General features: G+C 35.1%; 1 protein-coding gene across 1 annotated transcript; it reads left to right on the forward strand.

The window, feature by feature from the left end:
- The first annotated feature begins 148 nt into the window (after positions 1-148).
- On the forward strand, positions 149-13,020 carry gatd3l (glutamine amidotransferase class 1 domain containing 3, like). The gene is made up of 7 exons (NM_131039.2): positions 149-325; positions 2,775-2,827; positions 2,960-3,073; positions 7,227-7,358; positions 10,567-10,659; positions 10,995-11,160; positions 12,765-13,020. Exons 1-7 carry the CDS (start codon positions 206-208, stop codon positions 12,897-12,899), a joined length of 813 nt encoding a protein of 270 aa, NP_571114.2. The 5' UTR covers positions 149-205; the 3' UTR covers positions 12,900-13,020.
- Positions 13,021-14,081: the final 1,061 nt, after the last annotated feature.

Raw genomic sequence — 14,081 nt, forward strand, 5'->3', positions numbered from 1 at the left:
AGATAATTGAGCAAGGTATTATTAGATAAGCAATGAAGAAAGGAAAAGGGTTGCAGACAAAGTATCTTATCTTCTCAGAATCGTAGCTTACAGAGTGACGTCTCGCACACCACTTCAGTATAAAAGAGCATCAGGATCCACCCGCTGTGTTCAGATTTCTGTCACTTTATCTCTCTGTGTGTTTTAAAGCTACAGTAAATCAGTCATGTTGGCATCACGGGCTCTCCTCGCCAAGCAGGCCGCAGCCATGCTGGTGCGTCAACCTGCCTGCCTGATGCATCACGGGGGAGACTGGGGCAACTGGGGCAACACCAACATCGCTGTGGTAAGAGATCAGTACTTACATGTAGTCGGGATTATGTAATCAGATTACAAATAATAAGTTCTTGTGATAACTTACTACTGTTTTACACTTGTAATCACACTAGTTACTGTTTATGCATGATATTTATATTTTATGTCATATTATATTTTAATGTTTTTCAATTTAATATAATATAATCATTTTAATATAATGTTTTTTTTGTTTTTTTTCGAGTGTTAGGCAACGATTAATCACAATTAATCGCATTGAAAATAAAAGTTAGCTTTTGACGTAATATATGTGTGTGTAGTGTGTATATTTATTATGCATATATAAATACACACATGCATGCATATATTAAAAAAAATGTTTGCCTGATGCATCATCGGGGAGACTGGGGTAACACCAACATCGCTGTGGTAAGATGTCAGTATTTGGATTGCATGTAGTCTGGATTATGTTGTCAGAATACAAATATGAAGTACTTGTTATTAGTTACTAGTTTTTCCTATTTAACACTTGTAATAACACTAGATACTTTTATGGATAATATTTACATTTAATGTTATATTTAATATAATGTTTTTTCTATTTAATATATAATATAATTTAATATAATCATTTTAATACAATGTTTTTGTATTTTTTCGAGTGCTAGGCAACGATTAATCACGATTAATCGCATTCAAAATAAAATAAGTTAGTTTTTTGTTGTAATATATGAGTGTGTACTGTGTATATTTGTTATGCATATATAAATACACACATGCATGCATATATTAGAGAAAATGTCAGCCGGATGCATCATGGGGGAGACTGGGGAAACACTAACATCGCTGTGGTAAGATATCAGTATTCAGATTACATGTAGCCTGGAATTATGTATTCAGATTACAAATATCAATACTTGTTATTACTTACTAGTTTTTACTATTTAACACTTGTAATCACACTAGATACTTTTATGGATAATATTTACATTTTATGTTATATTTAATATAATGCTTCTATTTAATGTATAATATAATATAATATAATATAATATAATATAATATAATATAATATAATATAATATAATAATTTTAAGATAATGTTTTAGTATATTTTCGAGTGCTAGGCAACGGTTAATTATGATTAATCGAATTTAAAATAAAAGTTATCATGCATATATTAAACAAAATGAGTGCCTGGTGCATCATGGGAGAGATGTTTACATGTAGTGTGGATTATGTAGTCAGATTACAAATATAAAGTGCTACTTTTAACACTTCTTATCACACTAGTTACTTGTTTATGGATCATGTTATGCACATTTAATGTTATATTTTGATATAATGTTAGATATTTTAATCGATTATTACGATTTATCACATTTAAAATAAAAGCTTGTTTTTGAAATAATATACGTGTGTACTATATATATATATATATATATATATATATATATATATATATATATATATATATATATATATATATATATAAAGATTCAATTGAATTTGAATTTTATTTTCTTTTTTAAATATTTCCCAAATGATGTCTAACAGATTAAGGAAATTTTCACAGTATGTCTGATAATATTTTTCCTTCTGGAGAAAGTCTGATTTGTGTTATTTTGGCAAGAAAAAAAGCAGTTTTAAATTTTTTAAACACCATTTTAAGGTCAATATTATTTGCCCCTTTAAGCTATATTTTACGATAGTCTACAGAACAAGCCATCATTATACGATAACTTGCCTGATTACCCTAACCTGCCTAGTTAACCCAATTAACCTAGTTAAGCCTTTAAAAGTCACTTTAAGTTGTATAGAATAGTTTTGAATAAGATCTTGTCAAAATTAAACAGCGGGGCTTATAATTCAGGCGGGCTAATAATTCTGACTTTAAATGTGTGTGTGTGTGTGTGTGTGTGTGTGTGTGTGTGTGTGTGTGTGTATATATATATATATATATATATATATATATATATATATATATATATATATATATATATATATATATATATATATAAAAGTAAATGTTAAAATTATAGTACATATTTTTAAATCATAAGATATGAATGTTAATGCAGTGTTACTATCATAAAATATTAACAGCGAGGTAAAAGTGAGTGTTTTAAATTATCAACTGTCCATGATTGCTATTTAAAACACAGTTCCTGTTGCTGATAGAGTTTAAATTATTTTTCTTTGTATCTGTCAAAATAGTACATAATATCCTACTTTCAATATATCAATAGATGTGACATCAACTAAGAGTTAGCAGAAAAGTTACCTATAAAGTATTCAGAATACATTACCATAAATGTGTCAAAAGACATTAATCAGATGATTTTATGATCATTTGTAATCAGTGACTGACTGCAATCCATAAGTAATCTACCCAGCTCTGTACATGACACCAGAGACATGTATAATTGCATTAGTTGTTGATTAAATCTGGTGGTGAATGTCTGTCTGCGCTGTTGAAGGTTTTCTCTGGTTGTGGTTGGTGGGACGGGACTGACATCCATGAGGCTGCATAGTAAGTACAGAATACTGCAGTGTGCACTTCAAAACATCGCTCCAATATAAAGTGTTAGACCAGAGTTCTGCTATAGTGACCAATCAGTATCGAGTATTCTAGAGAGCTGTGACACTGCTGTGTTTTTTCCAGCACCATGTACCACTTGAGCCGTAATGGAGCCCGTTTTCAGATCTTTGCTCCAAACCAGCAGCAAATGCATGTCATGGATCACATGAAGATGCAGCCATCTTCCAGCGACAACAGGTAGAGAATCAGACCAAATTATTAGTGTTTTTTCAACACATTTCTAAACATAATAGTTTTAATAACTCATTTCTAATAACAGATTTATTTTATCTTCGCCATGATGGCAGTAAATAATATTATACTAGACATTTTTCAAGATACTAGTATTCAGCTTAAAGTGACATTTAAAGGCTTAACTAGGTTAATTAGGTGAACTAGGCAAGTTATTGGACAACAGTGTTTTGTTCATTAGCCAATCAAAAAAGGGGGCTAATAATTTTGACCCTAAAAATGACTGAAAGTTTCCTTGCTTTGTTAAACAGGACTTGGGAAATATTTTCTAAACAATCAATATTAACTTCAACTAAATTTACATTAAATGCACAGCATGTTTATTAAAATGCAGGGGAATATCGTAACTTTTTTGATCATTATGGTAGCATTTATAGTAATAATTTGAATCATAATACAGTGAAAACATCAGAATTAATTGTTGTTATTTGTTTAGTAGTGCGTGCAGGACATTGTAGTTTGTTTATTTAAGAAAGCACAGCAAAACAAAGTAAATGGTGGTATATAATGCCCAAACATTAATCCAGTGTCACCACTGGCTTGCATGGTTCAGGATCGGTAGAGCTACGCATAGATGAATTTGCTCTTCAGTGTTTGGACATAGATGACTTTAAATCACACTGAACTGAGCTAAACTGAACTGAACTTAAACACTAAAAATTGAACAACCCTGATCCAGTTACTATGACCATTTATGTGAAGCTGCTTTGACACAATCTACATTGTAAAAGCGCTATACAAATAAAGCTGAACTGGAAAAAAAGCTGAATTGAAAAAAAAAAAATCAAGAAGTGCAGTAGTGGTTTTAGATTTGATGACTCTGGTTTACAGCAGACAACAAAGTATTGTAAATATTGTCATACTGCACTCAATACAGTATATATATATATATATATATATATATATATATATATATATATATATATATATATATATATATATATATATATATATATATATATATACAGTTGAAGCCAGAACTATTAGCCTCCCCTTTTGTTTTTTTTTCCTTTTTTAAATATTTCCCAAATGATTTCCAATTGACAGAGCAAGGAAATTTTCACAGTATGTCTGATAATATTTTTTCTTCTGGAGAAAGTCTTATTTGTTTTATTTTGGCTAGAATAAAAGCAGTTTTGAATTTTTTAAAAACTATTTTTGGGACAAAATTTTTAGCCCCTTTAAGCAAATGTTTTTTTTTCTCGATAGTCTACAGAACAAACCATGGTTATACAATAACTTGCCTAATTACCCTAACCTGCCTAGTTCACCTTATTAACCCAGTTAAGCCGTTAAATGTCACTTTAAGCTGTATAGAAGTGTCTTGAAAAATATCTAGTAAAATATTATTTACTGTCATCATGGCAAAGATAAAATGAATCAGTTATTATAAATAGGTTTTTAAAACTATTATGCCTAGAAATGTGCTGAAACAATCTTCCCTCCATTAAACAGAAATTGGGGAAAAAAATAAACAGGGGCGCTAATAAGTCAGGGGGGGCTAATAATTCTGACTTCAACTGTATCAAAGCAGTTGATGCATGTCCAAAAGTATCTGCAATTTGTTGGAAGGAATGAGAAACTGCTACTATAATGTGCACAAATGACTAATTGTTTTAAGAAATGCATTAACTGTTGTGCAGATGTAAATAGTGTTGTGAGAAATGCGTCACGGTGGCTCAGTGGTTAGCAATGTCTTCTCACAGCAAGTCCAAACACATGCAATATAGGGGAATTAAATGAACTAATTTGGCTGTAGTTTATGTGTGTGTGAATGATTGTATATGGATGTTTCCCAGTACTGGGTTGCAGCTGGAAGGGCATCCGCTGTGTAAAACGTGCTGGATAAGATGGTGGTTCATTACACTGTGGCAACCCATGATGTATAAAGAGACTGAGCCAAAGGATGAATGAATATTTTTGATAATGAATGATTTATCTAAATACTCATCTAAATTAATTGTTGTAATTTTTTGAATCAGTGTTAAATCAGAGCACAATTGCAAAAAATCCTATTATTCTGGTGGTTATCTGTTTTTGGAAATTAATTTTTAATTTGTGAACTTAAACCATGTTATGCTACATGAGTATATATATATATATATATATATATATATATATATATATATATATATATATATATATATATATATATATATATATATATATATTGGGGAAAAAGCCCAAAAAAATACAATGTATGGATCAAAATAAATGATTTTGATGAGAAAGTCATGTTCCATGAAGATATTTGTACATTACCTACTGTAAATATATCTTAACACAGTTTATGATTAGTATATGCATTGCTCAGCACTTCACGTAGACAACTTTAAAGTCGATTCTCTTACTATTTAGATATTTTTTGAACCCTCATATTCATTCATTTTCCTTTGGCTTACTTACATATTCATCAGGTGTCTCCACTTAGGAATGAACCGCCAACTATTACGGCATATGTTTTATGCAGCGGCTGCCCTTCCAGCTGCAACCCAGAACTAGGAAACACCCATACACTCCCATTTACACGAACAATTTAGCTTACCCAATTTACCTAAAGCGGAGCACCCGGAGGAAACCCACGCCAACACGAGGAGAACATGCAAACACCACACAGAAATACTACTAACCTAGCCGGGACTTGAACCAGCGACGGTGCTAACCACTGAGCCACCGTGCCGCCCACCCTCATATTCCAGATTTTCAAATGGGTGTATCACAGCCAACTATTATCCTGTCCTAGCAAACCATACATCAATAGAAAGCTTGTTTATGCAGCTCTCGAACTTTGGGATGGATGGATGAATGACCGGACGGATGGATGGACGGATAGATAGATGGATGGATGGATGGATGGATGATAGATGGATGGATAGAAAGTTGGATGGATGGATAGATAGTTGGATGGATGAATGGATAGATGGATAATTGGATGGATGGATGGATGAATGGATAGATGGATAATTGGATGGATGGATGGATGAATGGATAGATGGATAATTGGATGGATGGATGGATGAATGGACGGACGGATGGATGAATGGACGGACGGATGGATGGATGGATAGTTGGATGGATGAATAGTTAGATGGATGGATGGATGGATGGATGAATAGTTAGATGGATGGATGGATGGATAGTTGGATGGATGGATGGATGGATAATTGAATGGATGGATGGATGGATGGATGGATGGATGAATGACCGGACGGATGGATGGATGGATAGATAGATAGATAGATGGATGGATGGATGGATGGATGGATGATACATGGATGGATAGAAAGTTGGATGGATGGATAGATAGTTGGATGGATGAATGGATAGATGGATAATTGGATGGATGGATGGATGAATGGATAGATGGATAATTGGATGGATGGATGGATGGATAAATGGATGGATGTATAGATAGATGGATAGTTGGATGGACGGACGGATGGATGGATGGATAGTTGGATGGATGAATAGTTAGATGGATGGATAGTTGGATGGATGAATAGTTAGATGGATGGATAGTTGGATGGATAGATGGATGGATAGTTGGTTGGTTGGATAGATAGATAGATAGATAGATAGATAGATAGATAGATAGATAGATAGATAGATAGATAGATAGATAGATAGATAGATAGATAGATAGATAGATGGATGGATGGATGGATGGATGGATGGATGGATGGATGGATGGATGGATGGATGGATGGATGGATGGATGGATGGATGGATGGATGGATGGATGGATGGATGGATGAATGACCGGACGGATGGATGGATCGATAGATAGATAGATGGATGGATGGATGGATGGATGGATGATAGATGGATGGATAGAAAGTTGAATGGATAGATAGATAGATGGATGGATGGATGGATGGATGGATGGATGGATGAATGACCGGACGGATGGATGGATGGATAGATGGATGGATGGATGGATGATAGATGGATGGATAGAAAGTTGGATGGATGGATAGATAGATAGATAGATAGATAGATAGATAGATGGATGGATGGATGGATGGATGGATAAATGAATGGATTGATGGATGAATAAATGGATGGATGGATCTCACTCAGCATGGTTTGTTTTCTGCAGGAACATGATGATGGAGTCTGCGCGATTCAGCCACGGTCAGGGAATGATGCAGATGAACGATCTGTCCAAACTGGACGCTAACAGTTTTGATGCCGTCATCTTTCCTGGAGGCCACGGCATCGTCAAAAACATGTAAGAGAGAGATAGAGAGGCTATAGTCGGACAAACTTAACTTTAACATACATTAACAATCCATTAACTAAGACTTTAAGCGCAATAAACTACTAATCATCTGCTTATTAATAGTTGGGGTTTAGGTATTGGGTAGGATTAGTGATGTAGAATAAGATCATACTTTATAAGTGCTAATAAACATTTAATTTCTTAATATTATGCAGGTAATAAGTGTTACCTTTTATTCTAATACAAATATCTGGTTCACACTTTATTTTGGGGTTCAACTCTCGCTATTAACAAACCATTAACTATGATTTTTGCTTCAATAAACTCCTTATTTATTGCTTAATTATAGTATTAATGTAGTCGTTGGCTTTGGGTATGAGATAGGATTAGAGAATATGTGCTTGATTAGTATAATGAACAGCCAATATCTTAATGACATGCATGCTAATAAGCAACTAGTTGATATGGAGAATTGGTCCCTATACTGACATGTTACTGATATTTGTTATTGACTATAATATTAATCTGGAGTGCATCTTGACATTGGTAAACTTTGCTGAAGCATCAGATTACACTGTTAGTCAGCCCAGATCTCTCTCTATTCCTGGAGTGAAAATCCTCTTATCAACTTTCACTATTAGCAAACAAATGATTAAGTCTGGGCGGAAATACAGGTGATGGATGAGGCTAATCTTTATGTCTGAACTCGGTGCCTTTTCAGATTGCCTAATTACACTTCAGCACTTTTGACCTGACCGCAGAACGTTTATTTAATGGTTCAAGACCTCTGTGTGCATTGCTTTTGTTTGGTCATGCTTTATTTTAAAGGGGAACTATTGTGCAAGATTACTTTTATAAGGGGTTTAAACACAATCGTGTGGCAGCAGTGTGTGAATATAATTAGCTTATAATAGTAAAAAGGTATTACTTCAATTTTTTGTATTGACCCTTGATAAAAACAGTCTGCCGGGACAAACCATTTTTCTATTGTACGTGTCAATAGAAAGTCAATCAAAGGAGGAAAGCCCCACCCACTAGTGACCATAACTCCCACATAGGACAGGGCTATTCAATTAGTTTGTCATGGGGGCCGGTTCATAAAAAGCATCCCAAACGAAGGGCCGGAGATATATAACTTGCCATATGAGTGATGACACTACAGCATAAGAGCCCATATGCTGTATATTTTTGCTCCTTAAGACAGCCACGTTGGCTTTTTCTACATTAAAATGTTAATATATTGTATTTTGAAACTACATAATATCAGTACATTGTACAATAGACTTTTTATTTTTATTTTACAAACATTCATATGTTGTATTTCAGAGCACAACAAAAGCAGTGCATTGCTGAAGTAGGCTTATTCTACATTCAGACACGGGATGCAAAAACTATAGATTTTGGTTGTACGATTATATTGTCTGAAGAATAATCATGCTTTTACTGTTATCACGTCTAATGTAAATTCAAGCTTTATATTAGGTAAGTAGCTATTTAGATTAACTGTTGTTGCCATCTGCATTCAAGCGTTGCTCCACTGGCGCCAGCATCATTTATTCTTACATTAGAAATAACAAACTTGCAAGCGGAAAAGACGTGATATGGGAACGGCCGCTGCTGTAGTTAATCCTGTGGGCATGCGTATTAGCCTCGGTGTACTTCAAACTTAAAACTAGCGCACAGGCAACTTGGCATTTTGCATCGGTTTCATTTCGTTCCGTGCAACAGAAATGCAACTTAGAGAAGACTTTACGATTAATAAACTGACGAATTAAAGCGCAGTTAATAGTGAAATCAGCTAATTGTTGCATCCCTATTAACGATATCAGTGCATTTAACAATTAGCCTTTTCTACAACCATGTTTTCGGAATAGCCCTGGCATAGGACATTAGTCTTGCTTTCGAATCTGCCACTATGCTGACCTGCAGACATTTGTAGCTCCGCCCTCTTTTGAAAAGAGCACAATCTCATTTGAATTTAAAGCGACAGTCACCAAAATGGCACAGTTAGAATCAAAGCCTAAAAGGGTCAGCTTCAGAGAGTTAGAAAACATTATTTGAGTGTATTTTGAGCTGAAACTTCACACACACACTCTAGGAACACCAGAGACTTGTTTTACATCTTGTAAAAATGGGCATAAAAGGTCTCCTTTAATGTATAATTCACACTATTAACTAAAACGATTAGCTCAATGAACAATAAATTAGCTACTTATAGGACTGTACCACATAGCAAACAACTATAATTATCGCAATAATGAAATATACAACAATAGCCATATCGCAGAAAGGTAAGAAAAATCTAATTCATTTATTGTAGCAAGTTGATTTGTATAGTGCTTTCCACAATAATTATCATTATTGTTATAATTATCACATTACTACATAAGTCAAAATTAGAAGTTAAGGAGTTGTATATAGATAGGGCAGTATATAAACATGGTTGTAACATATTTATATAGTTGAAGTCAAAATTATTAGCCCCCCTGAATCATTAGCCCCCCTGTTTATTTTTTTCCCCAATTTCTGTTCAACGGAGAGCAGATTTTTCAACACATTTCTAAACATAATAGTTTTTATAACTCATTTCTAATAACTGATTTATTTGATCTTTGCCATGATGACAGTAAATAATATTTGACTACATATTTTTCAAGACACTTCCATACAGCTTAAAGTGACATTTAAAGGCTTAACTAGGTTAATTAGGTTAATAATATTGACCTTAAAATGGTGTTTAAAAAATTAAAAAACTGCTTTTGTTGTATAATTTGTTGTATAAATTAAAACGAACAAGACTTTCTCAAGAGAAAAAAATTATCAGACATACTATGGAAATTTTATTAGTCTGTTAAACATAATTTAGAAAATATATATTTAAAAAAAAATCAAAGGGAGGCTACTGTATATATATATATATATCCCTCGCTCCTTTTTTAATAGTTAGTAGGGTAGTAGTTGGGTTTAGGTCTTGGGTTAATTAGGGATATAGTTTTTAGTATGAACTGTTACTTAAAGAAAAAAAAAAAGAAAAAAAAAAAAAATATATATATATATATATATATATATATATATATATATATATATATATATATATATATATATATATAATGCTAAAAGGATATTGTTTTTGGTATTTGATATGAACTAAATCAAACAATTGGTATTAGCTACAGTTTTAAAGTCAATTTCTTTGTATTTCTGTTGTCTTTTCCAGGTCCACCTTCAGCAAAGATGGCAAAGACTGCAAGTTGAATAATGACGTGGAAAGAGTTCTGAAGGACTTCCACCGCGCTCGCAAACCCATTGGGTATACATGACTTTATAATATTACATTTCTAAACATATAAGATGAATTTAATTATTGTATTATATAGTACTTATCCTCCAGCCCTATGCCTGTGGGTTGGAAAAGTACTTGAAGACAGAGATTAGACTGACTGAGAGACAGACAATAGAACAAACAATAGATAAACAGATGGACAGATAGAATTTGTTTTGGTCAAATTAATAAAAGATTCATAGTTAAAATAGAAACCCCGCCCCCTACTCAATATTTCATTATAGTTGGAAATACTGTGACTGATCTCCATTATTCTTGTGCTTCTCAACTGACCTGCTCCTGCTTTTCTCTGTGTGTTTCAGGTTGTCCAGCATGGCTCCTCTCCTAGCGTGTCGAGTTCTGCCCAGTCTGGAGGTCACGATGGGTTATGAGCGGGACGAGAGCAGCCGCTGGGGCCGCTGGCCAAACACCAACATGGTGCAGGCGGTCAAGAGCATGGGGGCCCGTCACAACACCCGTGAACCTTACATATCCTTTCACTCAGACTCTGCACTATTAAACATAAAGCTTCCTGAAGGGAGTTTTCCATAGCAGCAATAACATAAAAAGCTTTTTTAATTTAAAGGTCCCATGAAATTAAAATAAAGCTTAATATGAGTATGTTAGACTTCAGGATATCTATATGCTATAGTGTGCTCCAAAAATCGTGAGTTGAGCTTGAGCTCATCCACTCTCACTGACAGAGCGATAATAAAAAATATAAGCATTGGCTGTTTTTCATAAAGCAGAAGTTGGGAGTTTCTCAAGTTTTCAAGGGCCAACGGAAGAATCAGCCAATCAGATAGCTTTATGCAAATACCCCAGCTTGGACAGTAGCCGACTGTGGACTAATTTCATTGGCTGACACTGCTATGACCCTCGCTTCAGCTCCATCTTCAGACACACCATCCATCAAGCCTTGACACTGGAGGGAACCCTGAGCTCGGAGATAAATGACCTAATAGATTACCGCCTGGTCAATGAGCATTAGGAGGGATACGAGAATTCCAAAAATGAAGTTTGGTAACAAAGTTTAGGCAGGATATTTATAGTAGTTTTAGAATGATCTGATATTTTAGCTAATGATTAGTGATAAGGATCAGCTGAGTAGTCGATCATATCACATGCTCCTCTTGAAATTTGTTTGTAAAACTTTACTTGTGGGCGACGCGGTGGCGCAGTAGGTAGTGCTGTCGCCTCACAGCACAGTCGCTGGTTCGAGCCTCGACTGGGTCAGTTGGCGTTTTTGTGTTGAGTTTGCATGTTCTCCCTGCATTCGCGTGGGTTTCCTCCGGGTGCTCCAATTTCCCCCACAGTCCAAAGACATGCGGTACAGGTGTATTGGGTAGGCTAAATTGTCCAAAGTGTATGAGTGTGAATGAGTGTGTGTGGATGTTTCCCAGAGATGGGTTTCGGCTGGAAGGGCATCCACTGTGTAAAAACGTGCTGGATAAGTTGGCGGTTCATTCTGCTGTGGCGACCCCAGATTAATAAAGGGACTAAGCCGACAAGAAAATGAATGAATGAATGAATGAACTTCACTTGTTGGTTTGAAATAAGATTATTTTAGTCACCCTACTGGCAGAACTTGTAAAACTCACTTAATGTTGAGGTATTATTTCGGAAAACAAACCAATATTTTTGACACTTTTTAACTATTGAATTTGACTTTACATATTTGCCGAAAAATTTAAACAGTTGAATATTCAAAACTTAGAAAAGAAGGTAACTCAGTGGTTAGCACTCACAGCAGGAAGGTCGCTGGTTCGAGTCTCGGCTGGGTCAGTTGGCATTTCTGTGTGGAGTTTGCATGTTCTCCCCGTGTTGGCGTGGGTTTCCTCTGGCTGATCCGGTTTCCCCCACAGTCCAAACACATGTGGTTTAGGTGAATTGAATAAAATTAATTCGCTGTAGTGTATGAGTGTGAATGAGTGTTTGTGTGTTTCCCAGTACCCCAGTAAAACACAGGAATAGTTGGAAAATAATGAATGAATTTAAAATGTAAATTGCCAATGTGTCTTTAAATGAAGCCAGCATCAGTGTATCTCTAAATGTGAAGAAAACCTGACTTTGTCCTTAACCTCTCGTCTCACGAAGCCTATGTGGACGAGAAAAACAAGGTGATCAGCACTCCGACCTTCATGTGGGAGACCGACTACCACTACCACTACATCTTTGACGGCATCGGGAACATGGTGAAGCACGTCATGCGCATGACCGCCAAATGAGTCTCACCAGAACACAAACACCTGAAGGCTTTCACACTTAACTTTAGGTTGACCAGAATCCACTGTGATGTGGGCGTACAGAGAGTAAATAAAGAAAAGCATGCAATGCAACTCCGCTTTAGTCCTGTGTGTGTGTGTGTGTGTGTGTGTGTGTTGTTGACGTGATGCTGCATTTTCACTCTCACACATGACAAAAATGAACAGCATTGTCCTCATTTAAAATATACAGTATATGATTCACCAAAGCCAAAGACAACAGTAGATATCTGAAAACATTTTAATCTTTACATTTTTCAGATTTAAAGATGGGGCGACACGGTGGCTCAGTGGTTAGCACTGTTGCCTCACAGCAAGAAGGTCGCTGTTTTGAGTTGGCCTTTCTGTGTGGAGTTTGCATGTTCTCCACGTGTTGGCATGGGTTTCCCCAACAGTCCAAACACAGGTAACACTTTACAATAAGGATCATTAGTTAATGCATTGACTAACATGAACTAATCATGAACAACACATGTACAGCATTTATTAATCATAATTGAACATTTACTAATGCATTATTAACATCCAAGTCCATGCTTGTTAGCATTAGTTAATGCACCATGAGTTAACATGAACTAACAATGAACAACTGTATTTTCATTAACTAACGTTAACTAATATGAATATATACTGTAGTAAATGTAATGTTCAATGCTTGTTCATGTTAGTAAATGCATTACTTTAACTAATGAACCTTATTGTTGAGTGTGACCCAAACACATGCGCTATAGGTGAATTGGATGAACTGAATTGTCCGTAGTTTATTTGTGTGAATGAGTGTGTATGGGTGTTTCCCAACACTGGGTTGGAGCTAGTAGGGCATCCGCTGTGTAAAACATATGCTGAATAAATTGGCGGTTCATTCCGCTGTGGAAATGAGCCCTAATAAATAAATAGACTTGGATATCACACTCTCATTTGAGGGTCACATCAATAATAATGCTGCATATTTCCACCAGCGTAACATCACTCGTCTCCATCCTTCTCTCACAACCAATAACACAGTAATTCTCATCCACGCATTAGTTACTTTACTTCTTGACTACTGTAATGCACTTTCTTCTAAATTTCTGCATAAACTCCAGCTGGTTCAGACCCATGCAGCTCATGTCATCTCTAGTCTCTATCTCATGAGCATGTCACACC

Source organism: Danio rerio, chromosome 8, assembly GCF_049306965.1.
Source record: "Danio rerio strain Tuebingen ecotype United States chromosome 8, GRCz12tu, whole genome shotgun sequence".
In the NCBI taxonomy this organism is placed as follows: Eukaryota; Metazoa; Chordata; class Actinopteri; order Cypriniformes; family Danionidae; genus Danio; species Danio rerio.

Excerpts from the sequence above, each read along its gene's own strand:
- gatd3l (NM_131039.2), top strand. The coding sequence starts at position 206 with ATGTTGGCATCACGGGCTCTCCTCGCCAAGCAGGCCGCAGCCATGCTG. Across the intron at positions 3,074-7,226 it reads CCATCTTCCAGCGACAACAG|GAACATGATGATGGAGTCTG; the intron begins GTAGAGAATCAG and ends TGTTTTCTGCAG. Across the intron at positions 10,660-10,994 it reads CGCGCTCGCAAACCCATTGG|GTTGTCCAGCATGGCTCCTC; the intron begins GTATACATGACT and ends TGTGTGTTTCAG.